Source organism: Pezoporus flaviventris, unplaced genomic scaffold, assembly GCF_033815535.1.
Source record: "Pezoporus flaviventris isolate CSIRO_AGI_PZ_B2104156 unplaced genomic scaffold, CSIRO_AGI_Pfla_v1 ptg000037l, whole genome shotgun sequence".
Taxonomy (NCBI): domain Eukaryota; kingdom Metazoa; phylum Chordata; class Aves; order Psittaciformes; family Psittacidae; genus Pezoporus; species Pezoporus flaviventris.
In genome coordinates this window covers 17,475,480-17,499,149 of record NW_026892585.1, presented here as the reverse complement: position 1 = coordinate 17,499,149, position 23,670 = coordinate 17,475,480, and the positions used below count along the sequence as shown (strand labels likewise).

Below are 23,670 nucleotides of genomic sequence, written 5' to 3'. Positions count from 1 at the left end.
AGGAAATGGTCCACCTCTAGGGGTAACATTTTTGCACACATCTCTGTAGCATGGAGAAGATCACTCGTCTGTCCTTCTGTTCCAGTTCATTCTATCCAAAGAAAAATTAATGGAGACGTAATGCCAGTTTCTCCTGACGCATAGGAGTTCCCAAGCTACATGCTGTGCCTGGTGCACTGGGACAGGGATCTTCCTCAACGCCCCCAGGTGCAGATTTTATTGCAATACAGCTAATAGCAGACATGGCACAGGACCTTTGCTGCAGCAAAAGCTGTGACTAGGGCTTGGGCAGCCTGCGAAGTTAACAAGGGCCCAAAAACTATTTAAAACACATGGACAATAGGTCACAGTAAAGGTTCAGTTATGTGGAAAAAAGCTTAGCTTTAATTATTTAGGAGTGAATACTTCAGAAGGTATTTGTAAACAGTCTAGAAGCTGCAATGTGAAAACCACGAAGTCTTGTTTTACCAACTTTGACTTTATTGTTCTGCCATTTTGTCTTTGCTGAGATGCAGGACGAGGCAGATTCATTTAGCATGTGAATGATGTGAGAAGTGATGGGAAGTGTTTGTCCTGTCCTGCACTATGGAACAGCCCTGCAGCGTGGTTGGCCATGATCCAGAGTTGCAGTATATATTAAAGAAGCTGTTGTTATTTCAGTCTTCTCTAGAATCTTTGTTTAAGAAAAACCCTCTTAATGCTCTCTCTGACTTAAGTGGAAGAACAGAAATATTAATTCTATCGTTCCACAAGGTCCTTTGCTATAAATAATACTGATCTTGCAACCAGATGACCTATGATCCCTCCAAGAACATTTTTCAATGGAGTAGGCTGGCAGATTTTATCACAGCAGCAGACAGTAGGGTGGGTATAACATGGCTTTGGAATTTTTAATTATACATTATGGGACTGTGTCACGTAATGGGACAGTGTAAGAGCCAGCAGTCCTCTGGGCAATACTTTATGGCAATGGTCACCTGAAAAGCAATGCTACTATTACAAAAAAGTAATCTAAGAAGTAATTCTGAATTCCTTTCTGCTGTAGTTTGCCCGGCTTTCCAAGGTGTTTTAAAACCTCCTACTATTGACTCAGAGCTATATTTTAACACTTTTTCATAAGAAAAAGAACTGGAATTGTAATGGTTTAACTCACAGTGTAATAACCTGAGGTAAAATGGAAGTAACAAGATAAAATTTGGCTCTCACTCTAATAGGGCATGTTCTGATTTACAGTATTGAAAACTTTAACTCCACTGACAAAAATATTTGGAGTAATTTGCATTTGAGGGTACACTTTGCTGCTATTCATGTACAATTTGCATTACGTTTTGGACAGCATAAGTCAGCCAGGATTCAAACCTGGAGTGATTTGTATGGTGAATCTAACACTGATACAGGCTCATAGGAGTTTTTTCCTTGGTCATTCACAAATGAAAGGTGATCTGTGACCTGGAGCTCTCTAGAAACAACAATGTTTTTCTGATTTCTTTTTCTCTGAGATGGGGTTCAAGGTCTGTCTGGATTAAGAAGTCTCCTGAAAGAAGAAAACCATCCTCATTTGAGGGAGAGAAACATGTCCAGGCAATACGCTATGATCATACCATAGAGCCCATGGTCAACCACCATATCCAGCATCCCAAACTTTATTCCCAGGAGAGACCTACAGGGGCAGGGACTGAAGGAAGACAACCACTAGTGCCTCCATACTACTGTAGTTTAATAACAGCATTCACTTTTCTCCCTAGGGCCCACAAGGGATTCCTGGTATAATGGGACCAAAAGGGGAGAAAGTAAGTGTCGCTTGCTATGGAGTTTGGTGTGGTTTTGAGGAAGAAAGAAGGGGGTGGGGGCATGTTCACTTTTTTCCTTTTGATTAGTGAAGGATGGGCCTTACTGATGTGGGGGGTTGGTTTAATTTGAATGTAAGGCTGTGAATTGGTTTGAATTTGTAATTTAAAGCTTCATATTTTAGTGTAGGTTTTCAGTCTTTATGCATTTTTTATGGCTTCTCACCATAGCTACCTCTGTCTAGAGTGTGTGTTAAGAAAGCAGCTCAGGTGTACAAGTCAGCGATCGTACTGATCCAAAGGCCTTTGAATGTCCTGTCCTTCTGGGAGGACATGAAAAGCAGGGCTCTCCATGCGTGTTAATTGTACAGGTCAGCTCAGATGTTAAAATTCGCCTGTATGTTAAGTTTGGTCATTTGCTCCATGACGATGATTTTAGGGGCCTTATACCTGAAGCTGGACACATAATTATATGCTTTACTATACAAGGGGATGACTGTAGATTTAGGGCTGAGAACACAGGAAAAACCAAGGAGCTTTTTTAAAGGAATTTTTCTCATTTTACCTTTGGAAGCAAAGTCCTGAACACAAAGGTATTCCCAAATTTATGTTATTTTCCATATAAATGCATTGACGAATGAACCTCTGTGCTTCTGTGGTGCCTATGGGACTAACATGTTCCTTTCTCTGGCAGGGGGAGATTGGCAGGCCAGGAAGAAAGGTATGAACAAAAGTGCTCTCTCAGAACCCACCTAATACTTGACAAGTAATAGCTGTCAGAGAGGGCTGCAGACAATAGTTAGATAAAGATTAGCGAGTGTTGAAGTTTAACCTCTATGTGCTGCTTCTCCTGGTACTCAGGGTGGGTGGCATGGAGCTCCAGGTGAAGGCTGGAGAGCTGGGCCCTCTGGGCCCTTGGAGACCTGCCCCAGCTGGTTTGAATTCGACAAATTCCCTCATCAAAAGCATACATCTCTGGCCAGACAATTATAGGAAGTTACCTGACCTACGCATTCTGTGGCCAGGGAAAGAGGAGTATGCGAGCTATCACAAAAGGTGCATGAGAGAAAAGTCCAAAACAACATTAAACTTTTTACTTCTCCAAAGTCTAAACAAGGCTCCGAAAAATACCCCCAAAAGGGGGATAACCATCAATGATTACACTTCCAAAGTTCTGGCACCAATACAATATGCTGACTACAGTCCTATGCTTGGTGACACATGAGCCATGATATGCTGTCCAAAATATGTGTCCCTACATGTGATGAAACAGAATACGTTACCTCAGCCACTAAGTACCTCCATTTAATGTAATTAACTTTGAAAGAAGACAGCAATGTAGGATGAAATCAGAGATAAGCAGAGGGTAGTCACTAACCAGGAAAAGAAATACCCTTCTAATAATACACCAAGGATTTTAACACCTTTTAAATAACATACAAAGGATTTTAACACCTATCAGTAATTCAAATAGATATGAAACACATAAACAAAAGAGGTCTTTTTCTTTAATCTGAATTGCAAATGCCCTACAGTAAACAAAGATATTACTTCTATAAATTCAAGATTTCAAAACAGTAATGTCTTAGAGAGGGTCACCCACCAATCTACAAGAAAGTACAACCTTAAATGTAATACATCAGTACTTGCTCTTCTAAAATACACTAATAGGTCCAGAAAGAGAAGTTGCTCACGTTGGAAATAAAACAGTTTAACCCTTGCTACAAGCTGTCTGGCTCATGGGAGGTCATTCATGGCCCCAGATGTCATAAGGACATTTCTAAGATCATATTGTCAAGTGGCATAAAGCAGTGGAGTAGCACTAATCTGCAGCATTTTAGGAGATACTCAAGCAGTGTTTTACAGACAGTAATTAAAATAGATAAATAACTGTATGTATGTAGTTATTGCTAGTCATAAAGTAGCTATAAAGTAGCTGTTACAGTTAGTAATATGAGAATGTTCAAAATAACAAGTAAATAAATGTAGAAATATCTCAGCTAAAAACCTGGTTCTGTTCTTAACATAGATATCTACTAACTACATGCAAGTCTTTCTGATTTACATCATATTATTAAATGAAAAGAACATTTAAGTTATTCATACTGGGGTTTTAGGATAATTATTTTAACTGCATATAGATTTACTGTGTAGCTGAACTGCTTATTTGAATCAGTATAATTTGGTATTTCTGTAACCCCACACCTCCTCCAGCAGCATTAACATAAAGTGTACTATGAATATAATATAGTATTTTTTTTGTATTAACAGCAAGGTAAAGAAACATTTTCAGGTCTTTTGCTGAAAAGACTTTATTCCTCCCAACTTCCTGTCTGCAGTGGAGGTCTGTGTGTAGGAATGATGTTGCCTGAATTGTTGTAATTGATGTTTTCCGTTCAAGGGTAGACCAGGTCCCCCGGGTGTCCCTGGAATGCCAGGACCAATAGGATGGCCTGGACCTGTGGGACCGAAGGTAAGACTAAAATTCACATGGAATAACCTGTTCAGCATCATGATCTGAACATGATAGTTGTCATGGGAAGTCATTAGGAAGTCTCTAAGCGATTATCTGCTAAAGGCTGGGAAGCTGCAGCAGTGCAAGGACACTCTGTGCTTGTCTTGTTTCATACACTGCTCTGCAAAGAGCTGCCCAGTCTAGGGTTAGGTTTATCCACCTTCAGCCTAGACCCTGTAGCACTTCTTATGTTGATTAAAATATGTCAGAGGGAAACCAAAAATCAATCTAATGAAGACTCATTGATAAGCACTGGTGTCTCACAGTCACATTGATCAGTGCTTTAAAGCTGATCATCATCTTTATGAGCGCTCTTTATGATGATCTCTTCACCTGAATGTGTACTTCTTGGCAGTGCAACAATATGCCCATGCGATCAGAGGGAAAACACCAGGCTGGTCTCAGCGGAAAGAGATTACAAACCATGTGAATTACTGATCGTGTCTTTGAAGTTAATTCCCATACAAACAGACATTTATTCCTGTGACTTTTTATAACCAACAGCAGAAGAAATGTCAGGACCCTCTTTGCTACTGCTGAGTGGTTGCTTCCTCTTCATTTATCATGGAAAAGCTTCAGGACAGTCCTTTGCTGAGTATAATATCATGTGAAATCTATACAGCTCCTTACAGAAGCCACAGTATATGGCGTTTCTACTGGGACTTTTGAGATAACTTGCTTCCCTTCAATTTAGTACGCATCAGGCAAAAGGACTGCACGCAATGTTTAGTTCAACGCTACATTTTCCAGTAAATCTTTGACTCTTCATTTGCTCCACGGATGCTTGTACCACCACCTCAGAGGACTGCAAGAATTATAGTAGATGACTTCTGAATTCAAGCCACATCTGGAAAACAGACCCTCAACCCTAACACATCTTCAATGTGTTAGATGAAAAACATCATATTATAGAATGTAGGCAAGCAACAAGAGTGTTGCTTAAAAGGAGACAATGTTCACTTTGAACTGTGAGATAGGACATGGTGTCCCCCCAGAAAACGCACTGTGTGCTGTGATTTCTGACAGTAGGGGCAGTGAGGGTAGAAGGAAGCTTCAACTACCTCCTTCTCTCACAGACTTAGTACTAAGAGCAAGGTAGTCAGAAAAATCATTCACTTGGCCTTTCCTTATGTAAGCTCTAGTTTTATTTACCAAGTCTTCCTACTTTTGATATTATCTCCTCTTTGCCTATTGTTATGCTTTTTCATCACACTTCTAGAAGCATCCTTCATATTCAGTAGTAATACTTTTTCCTATACTTTGACTGCAAGTGATACTTGCTGTTTGATTCCAGTTCTTCTGCTTTTATTGTCTCCTCTGGTACCTGTCTCCTGTGTTCCTTAGATGAGTTCACGTTTTCATTTCTCCTTGTCTTTATAAATTTCAGACTCCTGCTTGTCAGTAAAGGCTCCAGTCAAATAGAGGCCAGCAGATCTCTCTGCTCATTTCCATTGGTTGTGTCTCTTTCCTTTCTCTCCTTCTCATCTCTCATCTTCCCAGACTACTCATCTTCTCTACAGTCATTTACTGCATCCTCTTCTTGCTGTAACTCTCCAGTAAGATGCTCTTTGTTTTGTTTTGCTTTGGTTTTTTTCTCTCATTCCCATCTCTCTGCTTTATGTTTTTTAGCTGTGTCTCCTTACTTCTCTTTCTTTGACACAATGTTGGTCTAATCCTTACTTCTACTTTGTTTCTTCAAGTCCTTTCTGAGCTTCTGCTGGGGCAGCAGCCAATGTGAGAATCCTCTTCATTTCTAGGACAGTGAAAGCCAAAGGAGAATGAGAGCCAACTGTATTCTGCTGTAGTGCTACTGCATGTCTGCGGGGACTACTCCGAATTTCATGCTAGATATAATTAGCTGGCAGCAGCCAGAGAAGTTGTTGTAAAGCCTTTTCATGATTTACTGGCTCCAAACCACTGTAAAGCACATTATGTCTCAGAGCTGCAATAAAACTACTCACTATGTTTTCCCAAGCCATAAGGACTTGCAGCAGAATACCTTTATTTTCTGCAATTCAGTGGAAGTGATGCTGGGTAGAGATGATGCACCTTCATGCAGAAAAAATGATGCACTGCTGCTTCTAATTTGTTTGCATGTCCTTTAATAGCATCTGACAAAACTGAAGCAGAAGTTACGCATCCAAGAAAATGCCAATAGAAGGATAAGATAACATATGAGGACTCAGGCAGGATAGAATTGAAATACAGAGCTCTGACTACAATATTACACCAAGGTCAGACTTGTCTCAATCATTGGACGTAAAACCTCAACTGCTAAACTGTCAGACATTCAAATATGACCTCATCAGAGAGCCACAATGAATAACTCTCTTTATTGACCCCTTTAGGGTGAAAAGGGAGAGTTGGGTGTGATGGGATTGCCAGGTACAAGAGGACCAATGGGCTCCAAGGTTTGTTAACCAAATGCTGCATTTTCAGACATATTGGTTTCTAACGCTCTGCTGACAGCTGCTTCCCTCATGAATTGGCTGGATAGCATTTGTCAAGATGCATCTTTTCTAATACAGCTTAAAAGATGTGTTCTTCAAGCAAGGTTATGTTGTCTGGTTGGGCTTGGCTGTGTTTTTGGCTTTTCATAAAAATGCTTAGGTGTAAATTATTCTAACGCAAAAATTTATGTTAAAAGCAAAACTCATATATAATTGTATCCCACTAGAAAACTGGAGTTGTTAAGTATATCTGAGGCATTAAATCATGTCTGCAATGTTTTCCACCCACCTCACAAGACTGGAGATCATTTTGGTCCTCTACTAAATCTATGCATATGTATTGACAGTCAAATAGTAAGCACAGTTTGGTCTGAATGTTCTAGGGTCTGCACATCATGGTCTATAGCATAGCCTTTGCCTTTACAAATTTAAGCCACAATATTTTTAGGTACTTGAAAAAGATTGTGCAGTCAGTTTATTCAAATAAAGGACTAGAAAGAAGAACTGAATACCCTTGTTTATTGTATGTTTCTGAAAGAAAAACTTGTTTTTATAGTAATCTTCACATTGAAAGATTACTTACATAAAATTTAGAGATGTTCCGGGGCGGGGGGGGGGGGGGGGGCGGGACCTAAACCCAAGAACCCAGAAGGAGAAGACTATTGCTAAAAATATTTTAGGTTATTAATTGTGTCATCTAAGGCTTTATTCAGCTACATTTTATCTCGCTTATTTCAATTTTAAAGCAATATCAAACCTGCTGGCTTTACCCGGCTTTTTCATGTTGGCTTTTGGGCTGAGTTGTCTTGCCTTTAATTCATGTTTCATAGTTCTGTTTCAGTGCAATTTTAGAAGCTGTAAATATTCATTTGCATTTACAAGTTGATGCAGTTAATTATTTGTGCTTCACTCTTTTTCTTCACTTCAAAGTTTGAAAGTTCAGCTTCTTGGGTGATGTTGAAAGCCAGAAGCATTAAAGTGTCTATCATTCCCTTTAGGGTTTTCCTGGAACTAGAGGAGAAAAGGTCAGTGTGACAACAGAATAATGTGTAATTTAACCATTAGAAACAGTTATGCAAAAAAAGTAACTGTAGAAATGAGACTGGGTTTTGATGGGGGGAAGTCCAAAGGTCCCACTGAGAAATGAAAACAAGCATCAGTAAGGAGCACAGTCTTGTGTTTTGGGCTGGGATACTGAAGAAGTGAGTTTTACAAACTGTCTTGTGAACAAATTACTACAGTGCACCTCACTACAGCTTCTCCGTCTGTAGAACGGGTATAATAATTCTTTGTTGTCCCTCTGGTTTATTTAGGCTATATATATATACATTGACACTCAGACAGTTTTTACTGTAAGACCTTACAGTGGAACCTCAATTTAGATGAAGCCAAGTGGGGAAAAAAATCAAGTTTAGAAGCATTATATCCAGGAAAGCACCTATTTAAAGTAATTATCTGGGGAGAATGAGTCCCTTTTCCTGCAAGCCTTACTTTTAATTCTGTTGTAATGTCAATGAAAGTAGAAAGGAAACATTTTAGGGTATCAAACCATATGCCTCACTCTGAAGATAATACTGTATTATGTGTGACTCTAAATAACACCTCATGTGAGAAATATTTATTGCTTCCTCATGAAATGGTAGTAATTAAGCTGTTATTGCCCTGTTATCTCCTTCCAGGGATCCAGAGGTGACAGGGGTGACAAAGGAGTCAAAGGAGACCAGGTAATTTTCTTTTCCAAATAGCTGTGAGCTTTAGCTGAATGTGCACATGAGGACTAATGTACTTCTGATGGCAAAAAACAGGAATGGCTTGGAGGAAGGGAGCCTGGAGGCATCTTCCTTGGAGGGCAAGAATGGGGAGGGAAGGCAGTGGTCCTGCCTGATGGGAGGGTGGTGGGGTAGCATCCATGTCCATGTGCCCTTCAGTGCCAGCACACAGGGGGGCTCACGAGTGAGGGAGGGAATTCCTTGGGGATAACCTCAGTCTCTCCTGGCCTGTGCAGTCCAGAACCACAACAGCTTGCCAAAATGGTTTTAAGTGGTGAATGATAATGCTGAGGATAGGCGGGAAAAGGAGGGGTGAGATTCACGGCTTGGGGGTTCTTTTAACTGAGAAAGGAAAAGTAAATTGTTTCTGATGTAAATGGAGAAATGCTATTCCAAAATGCAGGAGCTGTCCAGGTAGCAGAGTTGCCTGCAGACAAAATACGATCAGGATGTTCTTGCTGGAGGAGAGGAAGCAGGTGGCAGAGGAATAGTGTTACTGTACAAGGGGATTTACAGTAAAATTGTGCTTATAATTCTCCACCTACTGCATCGCCCACAGTGCTGAATCACAGTGTGGGTTTCTTTAACCAGTATCTGGTTAAGTACATGGCACTTGTTCTTCTTGCATCCAGGGAAGGTGCTGCTTTGGCAAAGATGACTCCACATCTTTTTATCATTTTTGTCCTTTTATTTTGTAGGGAGAAATAGGCTTCCCTGGAATGCTGGGACAAAAAGTAAGTGGGTGTGGTGTGTTGGGGAGCTGTGTTAAGTTAAGGGTCAATCAGTTGCTTCAGGGACATCCTGGAAAGTATAAGACATTGAAAGTCATACCTGACTTCTTGGACTGATGATCAAATTCTTCAGACCTTTTATCTTAGGAGAAAACCCTGAAATTTAGCCATTTGGTGTTTCTCTTTTTTCCTCAGACCACTGGTTTAGTTATAATTTTCCTCCTGTTTAATGTAATCAAACCCTTGTTTACAGATTCATAACTGCCCTAATTGTTTGGAGATTATTCATTTGAAGCTAATAAATGCTTCCTTCTTGGTACTCTGAATTCAAATGACACTACTACAAATAGCAGTGGTAACCCTGACCAGTTTTTATGTCATCATAAGTCTCTACTTGAAAAACAATAAAATTTCGATGTTGGCTTCTGGATAAAAACTCTGAAGGAGGATAATTTTAAGATGTAATCAGATCTTGTCTCTGAAATTAGGATAAGGAAATAATAATTGTTTCTAAGGAGGCTAGAAGATGAGTGAATTCACTTTCCATGAGTGATTTTATTATACGTCCATCTTAACAGCAAAGCATGATATTGCCAAGGCGTCAGAGAGTTTTGCTAGCTTTGGCCTCTCCAAGTCTCTGAGCATGTTTCTGATCTTTCCATTTGGCCTCCTCTTTAATAAGGATTTTTCAGGGAAATTTTAAGCAATATTTTTTACTTTACACTTGTTTGAAAATATTTCATTGAATTTTGGATTTTTGAGAAAGAAACAGTGCCAACATTATCCAGAGGAATCATGTGAATCTTGTACTCACATCCTGCTTCCTTCCTTCCCTCTGCACCCACCAAGGGAGAGATGGGCCCGAAGGGACAATCGGGAGTACCAGGACACAGAGGACCTATAGGAAGACCTGGAAAACGAGGCAAACAAGTAGGATCATGGCTTTTCCTTTTCCTGTGACTCGTGGCATATGTGTGGTGTGTGCTTGTGTGATACCAGGCACTTTATCACATGAGGAACAGACAGAAACTCTGAAGCCCCTCATATGCATATACAGCCTACGCAGGAGTTAAAGCCTCAGCTTTAGGGCTGGAACCTTATCTGTATCATTCAGCTCTCTGGCCTTGCAACATGGGGAAAATCATATTTTTCCTGTCTTGGTAATGAACTCATTGAATAGAACTTGAGCAGAACATGAACACCTCCTTGGAGTCCTAAGCAACACAGAGCTACAGTCTCAGCCCCATCTGATGGCTAGATAGTTGATACAAGGTTCAGGTCTTAGCGTGAGATATAACATTGTGGTGCCTTACACTTTGTAGATCCTAACTGTGAAGGTGACTTAGGGAGCAGGGCTGCTTGATTTACAGGCAGGCTGCAATGGCATATGGGATATATCCAAAATTCAACAACCAATACCATCCTCTACCTCTCACAATAACAGGTTCCTGGGATGAGTGAAAGAAGGTTTGTAGGGAAACACTTGTTTTCTGAGCCTCTGAATGGGGAGAGGAATTGCTGTTGATGCTACAAAATCTAATTCTTCCTCACCTGGGAGGAAGCTGCGGGCAGAAAGGGCAGCATTAGCATCCTGCAAGGGAGGTCCCATTGCCTGTGCATGAATTTTCTCCCTGGCTCACCATTGTCAAGAGGTACACTACTGCTAACAAAACCACTGCTTGTGTGCACTAGCAGGAGCTGTCTGTATGCTAGGAATGGTGTGCTGTAACAGATTAAACTGGGGTGGGTGGCAATGGAAAACGCTGGTCTATATGTCCAACATGCAGCCTTGTATTGCATTGTAATGCAATCTGGGTTTCTATCACAGGTATGAAGTGTTTATCCAGTGTATATTCAGGCTCTGCCCTTGCTGCCTAGCCTGCCTGGAAGATGCTTTCTGTCCACACTATCCAATTTGGTTGATTCAGGCTTTGCGCAGACCCAAGCGTTGGTCAGCACAGATCAGTTTTCAGAGCCACAAGGTCTTGGAGGTGTTTGGCATGCAGTGCAAAGAACCAAAGCACTAAAACACCTTCTCTGTTTCTCCCATTTCCTCTGTTAACTCTAAATCAAGATTGCTGTGTTAGACTAGATATTTATATGGCAGTTCTCACCATAGTACTGCATGCCAGGGACAGATTCTTTTGCTCTGAGAAAGGTCAGGAAGACACATAGTGACTTTAAGGAATGGTAATCTTGTAAGGAACCTGTTCAGGAATGGAGTAGCTGACAAACTGTCCTTATTTAGAGTTCAAAATAATTATGCTGGTAGAACTATTTTTTTCAGACTTTCAGAGGAATTGTGAAGACCAGGAGTTGTGTGTAAATTTGGTATTGACTCGTCCACCATAGCATTTTCCAAGGAGGAGGTAGCAACATTAGTACAGTTACCTGTTCAAGTCAACAAATGGGCCTCTTTGAGTGCACCTTTCCTTTTGTATTCATTTTAAACAATGATACTGGGGGTATGAAGGAGACCAGTTCCTGGTGCTCTGAATTGCTGCCTCAGAGCCTGTTTCTTTCTGCTGACCAACAGGGAAGGGAACCTGTTCTCACTGCACTGACTTGGTGTTAACGTACATCTGTATCTGCTCAGACACAGGAGCTTGTAGATGAGGTGATTAACGGGCTTAGCTGAATGTATTTTATTTGCAGTATGGTTATGCCCAGCACTGCAAACAGAGGCACATCTGCTGCTGGGGCTTTGATGCTGTCAGCTAATATCTGAAGTGAAAAAATAGCCAGTGTGGGGAAAACCTAAAAGTTGTGTGTTAGGAAAGGAAAACAGGTCACCAAGTAGGGAAGGTCTGTGCAAAGTACGTCTGCTTTGTGACCCACAAGAAATGGGGTTTTTATCCTTGGTTTGTCGGGTTTTAAAAGCTGATGTGTGCTCTCACTGTTTTTATGAACCGTGCTCATCTGTCCTGCCAAAGTAATACGCACACAATGTCTTTCTATAGCACAAGGCAAAGAGAAGACACAGCACCTGAACACAGCGTGTTCCTTACTTGACCTTCAACATTTTGCCACATTCTGCCATGTCTTAATCAAAAAGTGGTGGCATAAGGCATGCCATAATTTAAGGCAACAATCAGTGTGACTGAAAGAACTGTAGTCTGGCCCTAAATTAGGATTTCTAGGCCCAAGGCCCAATACACAAACCTTTCTTATGCCCTGAAAGCAGTTTTAGTATTGATCTTCTGCATGAAAACCTTTCTTTTTTTCTAATCCTTTGAAAAAACTTGAATGGGGTATTTTAAGGCTCTGTGGGTCTGGGTGCTGCCTTTAAGTGCTGTAGTTGTCTGGCTGTTTGTTCAGCTGAGAAGATAGTTTCCATCAACATGGGGCCGTTTCCTGTCTCTTGATCCTGCTGACATCCCTAGATAAAAGCAGCTAAATTAGGAAGGTGTCACTTCCACTTCCATTTCAAGATGTGTCTTGATTATCTCACTGACTTCTTCAGCTCTCCCTTGCCTCTGGGCAGGCTCTTCCTAAAAGGTGACCAGGAGGTGGGAGTCACAAGTCACAGCCTCACTGCCCTCTGAGCTATAACACTCAAAGCTTCGTAACTTGGGACTTGACCCTAAGGAGCAAGTCTAGGGTTTCAGTCTTGATAAGGAGGAATGACTCAGGGCTTTAGACAACGTTACTTTGAAAGAAAGGAAGGGAATATAAATATTGTCCCTGGGGAAAGCTTCTCTGAGTGCCATGCGTACATTTGAAAAGAAGCAAGCAAACATGTTTAATATAAATCTCCACCATTATTATTTAATCCATCTGTGCTAAGCAAGAGAGCCTTAAGCAATCACTCCTCCAAAGCAGGAGACATAGAAGACAGCTCATTTTCAGGCAGTACGTGTCCAACTGGCACTGGCTTGTCTCTGCCAGATCACTGGTCTGTGGGGGAAAGAGGTTTCCCACAGACTTCTTTGGGGCTACAAAATCCTGGTCTGCTCATTCTGTGTTGCATAATGTAAGAAGTAATTAGGGATCAGCATCATTGACATTCACATAAATCCTGGATGAGTTTGATGGCACAGAGCTTACCTAATAGGATTAAACAAGGCAAATATTCAATTAAGTTCTTTATGGGGCATGGCAAAATCAACCTTCCTCAACATTCAAATGTATCCATGGGACATGACATATTATATAACAACAGATTATTTTAGCATACTTAACCCCATATGCTTTATTACTCTGAAACCGGACATGTAACCAGTCATCATAAGCCCGTGAATTTACATTAACCTAGAATTACGCCATCTTTGAGGAACTCATCTCCCTTCTTATTAAAAGAAAGCTTACACAACATACATCATTTTTGTTATGCTAAATAATGTATGCTGTCGCATAAAATCAAATCAGATATTTACACTTTAAGCTATGTAATATGCTTCCGAAATATAAAGCTGAGAAACCCAAGCCTTGGAGAGTGCATGAGCAGGAAGATAAATATAGGTATTTTTAATAGGTGTTACCATATTAAATTCAGGAGTATAAATATGAAGGTGCTGAATAGCTGTAGGGTGAAAATTTCAAATGCCTAAGGTCATGGCTGCAGAAGCAGGATCCCATGAGGCAAATTACAGATGATTTTGCAGAATATTAGCTATTGTATGGTAACTGTGTGTAAGCTCATCTCCCATAGATAAATGTTACAGCACTTTGACTGAGAGATAAGGTACTGGAGAAACACTATTTGTCAGTATGGGGTTGCCACACACTAGCTTGCACTTCTTAAAGCCAAGCCCTTGCTTACCTTGTGATTTGTTAACATAGCTCTACCTGTGGTGAAAGTCAAGGAGATACAGGAGTCCAGGCATCACACTGGAAACAGTGTGGGCATCAAAGTCATTAGTGTCCTTCTGAAAGATGGCACCCTAAGACTGGGAAATGTCACTGTGGAAGCCCTTGCTGACTGCTTAGTGATTTGTCTCTTTTTTCAGTGTCTATTACTCCAGTAACTAAGGGTTTCCAGGATCAGCTATTTCAGCTCCACCAGCCCTTTCTGTCTGAGCTGCCCTGACAGTTATCAGGGGTAAAAGGTATCCTTGAAGAAAGGCTATCAAATAATTGAAGTCAGGGTGATTCCTCACTCCACACAGAGCAGAATTCTGGGACCATCCACATTTAGGAGCAGAAGCCCTGCCTGGACACACTTTTCTGTCTCCAGCTAGAAGAGGACAGCACCTCTTCATTGGGGTGGTGGCTATGAAGCTTGTGCTGCATGCTTCTACTGCAAATGTCTTGGCTTTCTTGAAAGGAAAGCCACTGCTGGCTGGAAGAGGTTGTGTGTTATGAATAGTTTATCAAATAAATGGATGTCTCCTCTCTCCTAGGGGCTGAAGGGAGACACTGGACCTGCAGGTGTCATGGGTCCACCTGGAAGGCCTGGTCCTTCCGGCCAGCCAGGCCCCCCTGGACCTTCAGGATCAGGTAAGCAGTGTCCCTTCCTCCCTAGCCCCTCCTGACTCATCATATATGCCTACATAGGCCCCTTTACAAAAGGTGTTGCAGGTATGCATTTGATTCTCCAATGACAGCAAGCAGAGGATTTCTCCTGAAGGCAGGTCATGCCATCCTCGTTCCATTGTAAGGATTCTATACCTCACTTTAAAGCCTACATTTTGGCTTCTGATGTTTCAAAGAAAAAAAAAAATACAGGTTAAATGGCTCCTGTGGGACTTTGGTAGATGGGGATAATGAAAAGCCATCTGGCAGCCTTGGAGGGACTGATTAATCTCCACCATCAAAGGTCTGCAGCTTCTCCAAGTGTCCTGGCTGACAGTGGAAGACTGGTTTCTGATCAACATACACTGTGCAGCTCTGTAAAAGCAAACCAGATAAAACTCAAGTCACAATGGCATTAAGGAAAGAAAGGAAGAGGAGGGACAGGAGTCAGTGGGGGGAAAAGGCAGTGGAGAAAAGCTTTAATTAAGTGCTGGAGATCTGTGCTTGCTGCAGTTGTGAGTGTAGTAGAAATCATGAGAAAAATCTTGTAACTGGTGGTTGTACAGCTTCAAAGATATGCATGCACATGAACTCTGTAGGACCAAGTGTAGACATGAAGGACAATACACAGCCCACAGTGTTCAGTGACTGGATATATTCTAAGGTATCTGAAAACAAAAGCAAAGCCATCTGGAAACTACTGTTGTTTCAAATGGACAACAGCTGCTTCTACTGCAGCTGATCTGTTCAATGTCCTCTTCCATTTTGCTTTCCCTTTTTCTTCCCTTGTTTACATCTGTGAGCATAAGGTCTCGTCTTGTGGTGATGTGGAAATGGTACCTCTGTGAAGCTGGGGTTTGCTTCAGAATCTTCACATACCTCATGTCTCCCATTATGAAATGTCTTTGTCTTGAGTAAATTAGCTGGAAGTTGTTTTCAGAGGAGAGAATTTTCACTGTACCAATGGGAAGGCAGCCATGATCTTGAGATTGAAATAATTCCATCCATGGAAAGTTTATGTGGTGTCAGGCTTGTTAATCTTTTTCCTCTAGAATATAAATTCTCATCCTAAAAGACCTTGCTGTAATGATGTCACTGCTTGCAGTATGAATGTGCTGGCTCACAGTCTAATTCTGCAGAGTAGTGCATCCTTGCCAAAGTTTGAAGTCAAAAAGCAGTATTTCTTACATTTTAATTTGCAGCTCTCCTGTATTTCTAGTTGTGTTTTCTACCTCTGAAACAGCATTGCTCAAGTGGTTATATAAATGCGCAAGTCCTATGCGTTGTGGATATACACATAGACTGACTCTGCTAAATTTGGTGCATAGATGCTATAGAGTGATCTGTGTGTTCACCATGTCCTAAATTTCTATTGCTTGAAACAGGCTGGTATTTGTTCTAAGCAAATAGTGTCTCTTTCTCTGCAAACCTGGTAGAAAATTTAAAAAGAGAACTAAATAATGTGACTGTGGTACAAACTTCAGTCTTTCTCCTGAAGTGCTGGAATTGGTGGTTCTGCTAATCATAGAATCATAGGATTCATAGACTCAGAATGGTTTGGGTTGTAAGGGACCCTAAAACTCATCCATTTCCAAGCCCATGCCATGGCCAGGGACACCTTCCATTAGACTAGGTTGCTCCAAGCCCTGTCCAACCTGGCCTTGAACACTGCCAGGGTTGGGGCAGCCACAGCTTCTCTGGGCAACCTGTGCCAGTGCCTCACCACCCTCACAGGGAAGAATTTCCTCCTAATATCTAATCTAAATCTGCCCTCTTTCAGTTTAAAACCTTCTCACGTTGTCCTATCACTACATGCCCTTGTAAAAAGTCCCCTTCCAGATTTCTTACAAGGTAATCTCTTCCCTCAGTTCCCAGTGAATTCAGTGGGAGATATGCATATCTGAAAGCTTATATCCACCTGACCTGTACTTTTTCCACTAAGATTGTGTTTGTGATTTGTATATTAATTTCTCAACAAGGGCAACCTGGTATTTTGCTTCCTAGGGCAATTCGCAATAGGACCAAAAGGGGAAAGAGGACTTCCAGGACTTCCAGGGAGATGTCTTTGCAGACCCCCACAACACATGAGTAACCCGCCATATGAGGAATCTGTGTTTGGACACAGTTATCCAAAAGTCCCTGTGGTAAGCAGATTTTCTGGGAGATGGTGTGAGCAGTTCTTAAGTAGTTTTATTGTAAGAGGTGGTGTACTCACTAATATTTTTTATTTAAGGCGGAAGATGTCTGTATGTGGGCAATGTGTTATTTCTAGCATCCAAAACCTCTGCAATCCAGTTGGTGCAAAAGAGTTTGGTCTCGTAACTAGTCTGAGGGTTTTGCGATTGTGGTGCTGAAATGCAGCTGTTTCAAACCATCAGTAATGCAGCATGTGTTTAGAAACCTTTTTCAAGCCTTAGGATGCTCTCTTTCATCTTCTACTGTACATACGTAAACTGTTCTCTTTATTTCAGTGAACTGGAATATATTTCAGATTGGTCTGTGAAGTCTCTTTCTTGCTTATTTTTTGTATCTTCTTCTGCAAAAACAGTGATTTTAGAATTGAATATTGGGATCCCAAAGCACGGGCCATCTACCTTGAAGCAAAAATGAGTCTCTACAAACCGTGGCAGTCAGATTTCTGAGCTCCTGTCTGTAGACATATGCTTTGAATAGCTGATTTCAATCTTCAGCATCCTTGAAAGCATTTAAGTAGGCAAATTGGACACAGCAATTCAAAAGAGAAGTCATTGGTGGAAGGTTACTTAGCAATTTTTCATCTCTGATTTCTTTGGACTTTGTAAATACTGTTCCTGCACATTTTCCTTCTGCTGGGCCCTGCCTTATTATTCTGTGCATTGTAGCACTCAATCAGCAATGAAAATGCTGCCTTGCTGCTGTGTACCAGCACAGCCCAGCCACTCCACTCATGCATGGATATTGCTGGTGTCTGGTCCCCTCTGAATGACAAAAAGCAGCAATTAGCTGTGTTAACTTTCCCATCTGTCACGTTGTCAGGAAGCTGTTACAGTGTGTGAAAAGGACCTACTCGCAACACTTCCCATTAAACCGGGTCATTGAACTCAATCTTCTGCTTGAGTGTACTGCAAGTCTTGTCAGCTGCTCGTTTATCCCTTTCTCTGTTGCATTACAAAAAAAAAAACCCATTGTTTTGAAAATGTAATGGTAAGAGAATAAAGTGCATGAAATGAATGTGCATATGGCATCACGCTGCATGCTATTGCAGAAAAACCTATCATGTGCTTCATGGCTGGAGAACTTGTAGGAAAAGGTATAAGGCTTGCAATATTCTGTGTAGGTCTTCCTTCTCCATCAGGCAGTTTCATATTAGATCTTAAAAGATGGAAATGAGAATGTGACCACCTAATAATATAATACCCTGCTCTATCACTGCGTACCCTCAATTGATGATGATCAAATGCCATTTTGTCCTCAGAAATGTGGGATGACAAAGCAGCAAACCTCAGCTCTCTGGAAGTGGAGCACACACATAGCAGCAGTCCCCGTACTCCTGCCCCATTTGTTTTACTCCCTGGAGTGTCAAGAGCAGGAACTTAAACATTGCTGTTATTTACTCTGTTCAGATCCCCTGTTCAGATCAAAGCAGCAGCTTTGAAGCCTTCCTTGTACCACTTGGAAACTATTGTCAGGGTTTCTATAGCTGTACACGGAAAAGACCCAGCGATAGTGCTCTGTGCCCCAGTCCCAGTGTCGAGTGCTTTGCCAAAGCATCATCCTTCTGCAGCAAGTCCCCGGTGCACTCACCCGTTTGCCCATCAGCTCCTGCAGTGCCAGTACTGCCAGAGAGGGGAGAGGCCGGGAAACAAAGCACTGTTCTTCTGTCAGTGGCTAAGGTTCATTCTGGTTTTTAAATCTTTTGCAATTTCAAAGGCCAGTGTCTGTAACAGAGAGCACAGATCTGCTATTGATTTCAAGGGAAATTAGGGCTCTGGGGCTGGGGCTTGAGCTCCTGAGCACAATTACAGGATCAGTTCTTTATTGGCGTTCTATTTCTTTGCTTTCTTTCATTCAAGCTGAAGGCAATTTTATTCAGTGCTTTTTTAATGAAATTGGCCTTTGTTGAGGGCTATGGGAATATTCTGCTATGTGAAAATTTCAGGGTATTTTGCTTTAAAAAGAGCTAATTCTGTTTCTGCTGGTGGGGATCAGGCTCAGCCCTGAATCCATTTTGACCAGAAGCACTCCATTTGCTTTTTCTTAATTTAAAAATGGTTTAATCTTGCTAAAATTAATTTAGTTAAACTGCTGAAGGGAGAGACTGTTTCCTAATGCCCCTTACAGCCCATTGCAGCCACTGAGACATTTTAAAAAAGGGTAAGAGAGCAGCTCATCCTAATTTCTCCATTTTAAACTTCTTTTTTTTTCTATTTAATTGGAGACTTGGCTTTAGACCAAAGTGCATACATATAAAGAAACATGCATTTCAATGCAAATTGAGTCTAAATAAAATACAAGGTAGTAAAAGTGAAGGTTGCATTGAGTGATGAGTTATTTGCCTAAAACATTACAGACGAACCTCCAAAAAGCATGTATGCCCATGTGGATTTTGCAGTTGTTCCAGCCTTTAACCATTTGAGCATCTGACAGTTTTCCTCAGCAATGACTATGCATAAGTGTTTGCATGCTCATTAACTGTGGAAGTACCTCCTGTAATAGGGGCCATTGGAGCCATAGCTGGGTGCTCAGGAGAGGCAGTTCTCCTTTGGAAACTTGTGTCTCACTGATCACAAAGGAGCCTCTTATGGTCTGGCAATCAGGGGTGTAAGTTCTCACACCAGTCTGTATCTGGAGAAAACAAAACGTTTTTTCTGTATGATTATTTAACTATGTGCAGATACATGTCTGTTGGCAAAACTAGATTCTGTGAGAAGCCGAACTACTTCAGGAGGGTCACCAATCACCTCTTTTTCTGTGCCCCAGATTTTTGTGGTGAATAATCAAGAAGAATTGGACCGGTTAAACACAGAAAATGCCTTAGCTTTTAGAAGAGATCAGAGATCTTTGTATTTCAAGGATACCTTTGGATGGCTCCCAGTCCAGGTGAAAATATGACTGTGGTCTCAGAAAACTCGTGAGTGTATGTTTCATTTTTAAATACAGAACATAATGTCTGTACTTAAGGTGTCATATGTAGAAAAAGCTCGGTTTTGAGCACTGCCACAACTGTACATAGTTCTGTGATTTTTGTTCACAGGAGTCTTAATTACTGAGGCATTAACTCATCAGTGTTGCAGGTTGTGATAACACCTCTGTGAACCAGGGTCCACTGGTGAGCAAAATGGGGACAGTTGGGGGAATTACAAGAGTAAAGAACTTTTTTTATTTAATACAAAATGAGGCAAAACTCACCGGGGTACAAAGTTATGGAAAAACACAAACCCTGCAAACCAAACCTGTGGATTTCATTTTTGCTTCGTGTTGCTAAACTAAGTCCTGCTGAAATCAGGAGCAGGATATTTCTTCTGTCCACTGGATTTTTAATCAGATTCTGTATAAACTCTGTGAGCCACCAAATAGCGGGATATGAAAACCTGGTTGTGGGATCTGCCCCCCACAGCCCTTCACCTCGGCTTGCTAGCCAGGCTGTTCATGGTCCAGTTCAGTAACCGCTGTGTGTTTGTTTGGCCAGCTATCCCCTTTCTATCCCATGGATTACCGCTTCGAGGATGGCAATACTTGTGGAGATGGGATTGTACAGGATGGGGAAGAGTGCGATGATGGCAATACGGTTGTGACTGATGACTGTATAAGTAAGTTACAGCGCATCAAGAGCAGCCTCTTTCTAACTGGGAAGGTGCATTAATTGTTTCCACAGGGTAAACTGCTGTGTAAGTCACATAAGTACTGCATGGCTTGTGGATAGAGTGCAGAGGAGTTAGGTACAATAGCCATAGTGTGAAAACTGAGGTCCTCTGTGCATGTGGATGTTACACACCAGCACAAGCTAGATCCTGGGTCCAGTAAAACCGCTTTGGATTTTGTTATTCACTTGCATAGGGAAGGTGTCAGCCTTCACTACCTTCACAGTTTGGTTTATATAACATTTGATTCCTGTCTAGTTGAGCTTCCTTTCATTTTGATGGTTGTGGATAGCAAAGAGCATGTAAGCATACAAGCAGCTGCGGCAACCTTCATATCTACCTTTCAGTTACTTTTACCGCTTGATTCCTTCCCCAGAGCACAGCTCTGTACCCTGTCTGCAGCTGACATACATCCGCTTTGGTACTCTGTTAGTTCTAGCAAAGGGATGCTTCTTCACATTTCAGAACCAGCATCAGCTGGCACTGACAGATTAGTTTTTCTTTGTCGTGTATATAGCACTCTGTTCTTTAACCTGACTTTGCAAATGCGGTGCATGCAGCCACGCTCTATATGAGTTTACCTATCCACCTGTCCATCACCACGCTTCCTCTTATAACATAGGAATCCCAAACAACTTCTCGATGACAACAGGAAAGAGATTTCAAAGGCAATACTATTGCAACAGGTATAGGAAATCATATAACCAAATATCCCTCTAAGCTTGCCTGACTGCAGAGTAATCCAGCAAGAGAGCATGAGCTCTCCAGCCTCTGAGCATGAGAAAATGATTCAATTAGAATTTGCAATTAACTCTGGGGAACAAGCATGCAGGAAATGATGTTCATTAGTTCTAGTGCCTGCAACATTGTACATTGCTTGTCTGGAGGCACATCATGTTACTTTGCACTATATGCTGGACAAAACTTCAGGTCAGTCGAGGCCTTCTGACAATGATGTGACCTGAAGAGGTATCACTGAGTTACTTGGAAGTGAGCACATTGTCACCTTTCTGCTCTTGTGACTGAACCAAAAGAAAAAATTTAACCAAATGTTAGGTAGATTTAACTGTAAAATAGGCTTGTTTTACTTGGAAGCATCAATTTCTAATAAACAGATGCTTGGTGAAATCAATAATATCTCTTTGTAAGTAACTCACATTACCTCCTACAGACTCCCTATTCTTGAGTGTCCTCTTAATCTGTACCTTAACAGTTTTCCAAGAAGATGTCAAAGGGATTTTAGCTAAATGAATTTGAGTCACACTCAAAAAGCTGAAGATGTCAAAAGCAAAGTCCGGTTGCTAGAACAGCAAACAAACCCACAAATTACAACAGCCTACACTTCAGTCACCATGAAAAAATGCCACAAGGCCCACTCACACCCCAGTCAGTAGGAGTCAGCAGTGGGAAAAACACCTTTTTGGCAATCATAACATACTCTGTTTTAATTTTGATAGACAGGCAATAGGTCTGCATAATTCTGTTGGTATATGGGAACTCATTTGCAGTAGACACACATAGATACCATGCAATACTGGGTAAAGGTCTAGGCTGGGATTTTCAAACCACTTAAAGACCTCAGAGTGTTCTTTTGAAATTATTTATGTTAACTCTATTTTATGCTTAATTTATTTCATTTTGACAGTAATTATTGGTGTTAATAATAATTATTAGAATGCTGTTGTGATTAGTGTTTCTGTGTAAACAGCTTTAGTAGTTAACCATTCTTTCATATACTTTATAGGGAAGAATATTCCTCCTTCTAAGACAGTTCTTACAGGATGCCCTCCCCAAAATGCCTTGTTTTATACTTTGTCCTTAAAAATCTAGTTCCACTTACCTTACCTGCTTCTTGTACATATGAGGTGCCTTGAAAGTATTTCTTTCTGTATTTTTCACCAGGATGCCGCCGTGCTTACTGTGGAGATGGCTACAGACATGAAGGGGTTGAAGACTGTGATGGAAAGGATTTTGGATATTTGACATGTAAAACATATCTCCCTGGGTGTGTATGACCTGCCTTCACTTTGGTTCAGGGGCTTTTGTTTGGTTGGCTTTTCTTTTTAGTCTTTGCCAGCTTTAACACAAAAAAAGAATTACCCACTTCAAGCTTGTTCCACTGGGACCACTGCAGGCAGTGGGAGAGAAAGACTATCAGATTATTTCTGTATATCATTGACTTTAAGAGCCAAATCTCATCTCTCAGTGATTACCACACACTTCTTATTGTACAAAATGAGTAAAGGTAAATAGACATATATCTGCTCAATATTTGCAAGGTTTCCTCATTCTGTGGCATTATCATAGCATTAATGCTCACCCATAACATGGCAGGAGCAGGAAAGACCATGATATGGAAATGATCACACTGAAGGAAAAACCCCAACAAACCAAACCACAACCTCCAACCTTCCTCCTGTTGCCCTTACCTTTAATGGGTACTGGTATCTTTGTTTCTGAATTAACCCGTCATCTATGGACCTTTCCAAAGACCAGGAAATTCACTGAGCTGCGATACAAAGCCATGCATCTGCTTAGCAACAGCCTTCGTTTAAAACGTCTGCTTATTGTTGACTTGCCTTCTCTGCCTTTGTTTAAGCAGCTTCTTCTGGTCAGCATTTTGCCTCCTACAGCAGTACCCCTATTTAACTGTCAGGTATTGTTACTGACTAGCAGGAAACATTTAATTTGCAAATGAAATTAGGCACAGAGCTCCCATCATTCATGGAAGGGTAATGTGCTAATTGACAGGAGCAAGAAACCACAGGATGTCTTTGTAAGTCAGGTGCTGTGCTAATCCTTCCATTGTAATTGTTGGAGCACTCCTGGTGTAAGAGATTATCAATATGGAGTACAAGCAAACCTGGCAATCTGAAACATTTTACAAGTATCTCATCTTCAGACAGTTTGTTCTCTACCGTGAAAGCGATTCCCTTCTAAGAGTCCAAAGTTTGGTGCCAAAAATAGCAAGCTTTTTCTTGAGATTTTTTTACAAATGTCACGTTCCAAGTCGTGAAGAGCAACTGAGGTACTTTATTTTTGTGCGTGCAGTCTGTAAATTATCTGCTAAACTAAAGAAAAGGCTGTGACTCATAAGTAAAATGGAATAAGTATGTCAGCAGGC

The 23,670-nt window shown here is 41.1% G+C and overlaps 2 protein-coding genes across 5 annotated transcripts in view; one reads left to right on the top strand and one right to left on the bottom strand.

Moving 5' to 3' along the window:
* Nucleotides 1–23,670, bottom strand: part of WIPF3 (WAS/WASL interacting protein family member 3) — a 303,238-nt gene that overhangs the window by 150,285 nt on the left and 129,283 nt on the right. The gene's annotated exons all lie outside the window — the stretch shown is intronic.
* The window catches only part of COLQ (collagen like tail subunit of asymmetric acetylcholinesterase), a 42,360-nt gene that overhangs the window by 16,024 nt on the left and 2,666 nt on the right, over nucleotides 1–23,670 (top strand). Inside the window, exons 4-16 of one of the 2 annotated variants that reach the window (XM_061464867.1) lie at nucleotides 1,746–1,790; nucleotides 2,482–2,508; nucleotides 4,189–4,260; nucleotides 6,651–6,713; nucleotides 7,751–7,777; nucleotides 8,432–8,476; nucleotides 9,220–9,255; nucleotides 10,102–10,182; nucleotides 14,595–14,691; nucleotides 16,711–16,850; nucleotides 19,666–19,785; nucleotides 20,375–20,495; nucleotides 22,449–22,551. In XM_061464867.1, coding sequence (XP_061320851.1) covers nucleotides 1,746–1,790; nucleotides 2,482–2,508; nucleotides 4,189–4,260; nucleotides 6,651–6,713; nucleotides 7,751–7,777; nucleotides 8,432–8,476; nucleotides 9,220–9,255; nucleotides 10,102–10,182; nucleotides 14,595–14,691; nucleotides 16,711–16,850; nucleotides 19,666–19,785; nucleotides 20,375–20,495; nucleotides 22,449–22,551 — 977 coding nt within the window. The remainder of the gene's footprint in view (nucleotides 1–1,745; nucleotides 1,791–2,481; nucleotides 2,509–4,188; nucleotides 4,261–6,650; nucleotides 6,714–7,750; nucleotides 7,778–8,431; nucleotides 8,477–9,219; nucleotides 9,256–10,101; nucleotides 10,183–14,594; nucleotides 14,692–16,710; nucleotides 16,851–19,665; nucleotides 19,786–20,374; nucleotides 20,496–22,448; nucleotides 22,552–23,670) is intronic. The other variant, XM_061464869.1, reaches the window with a different exon arrangement.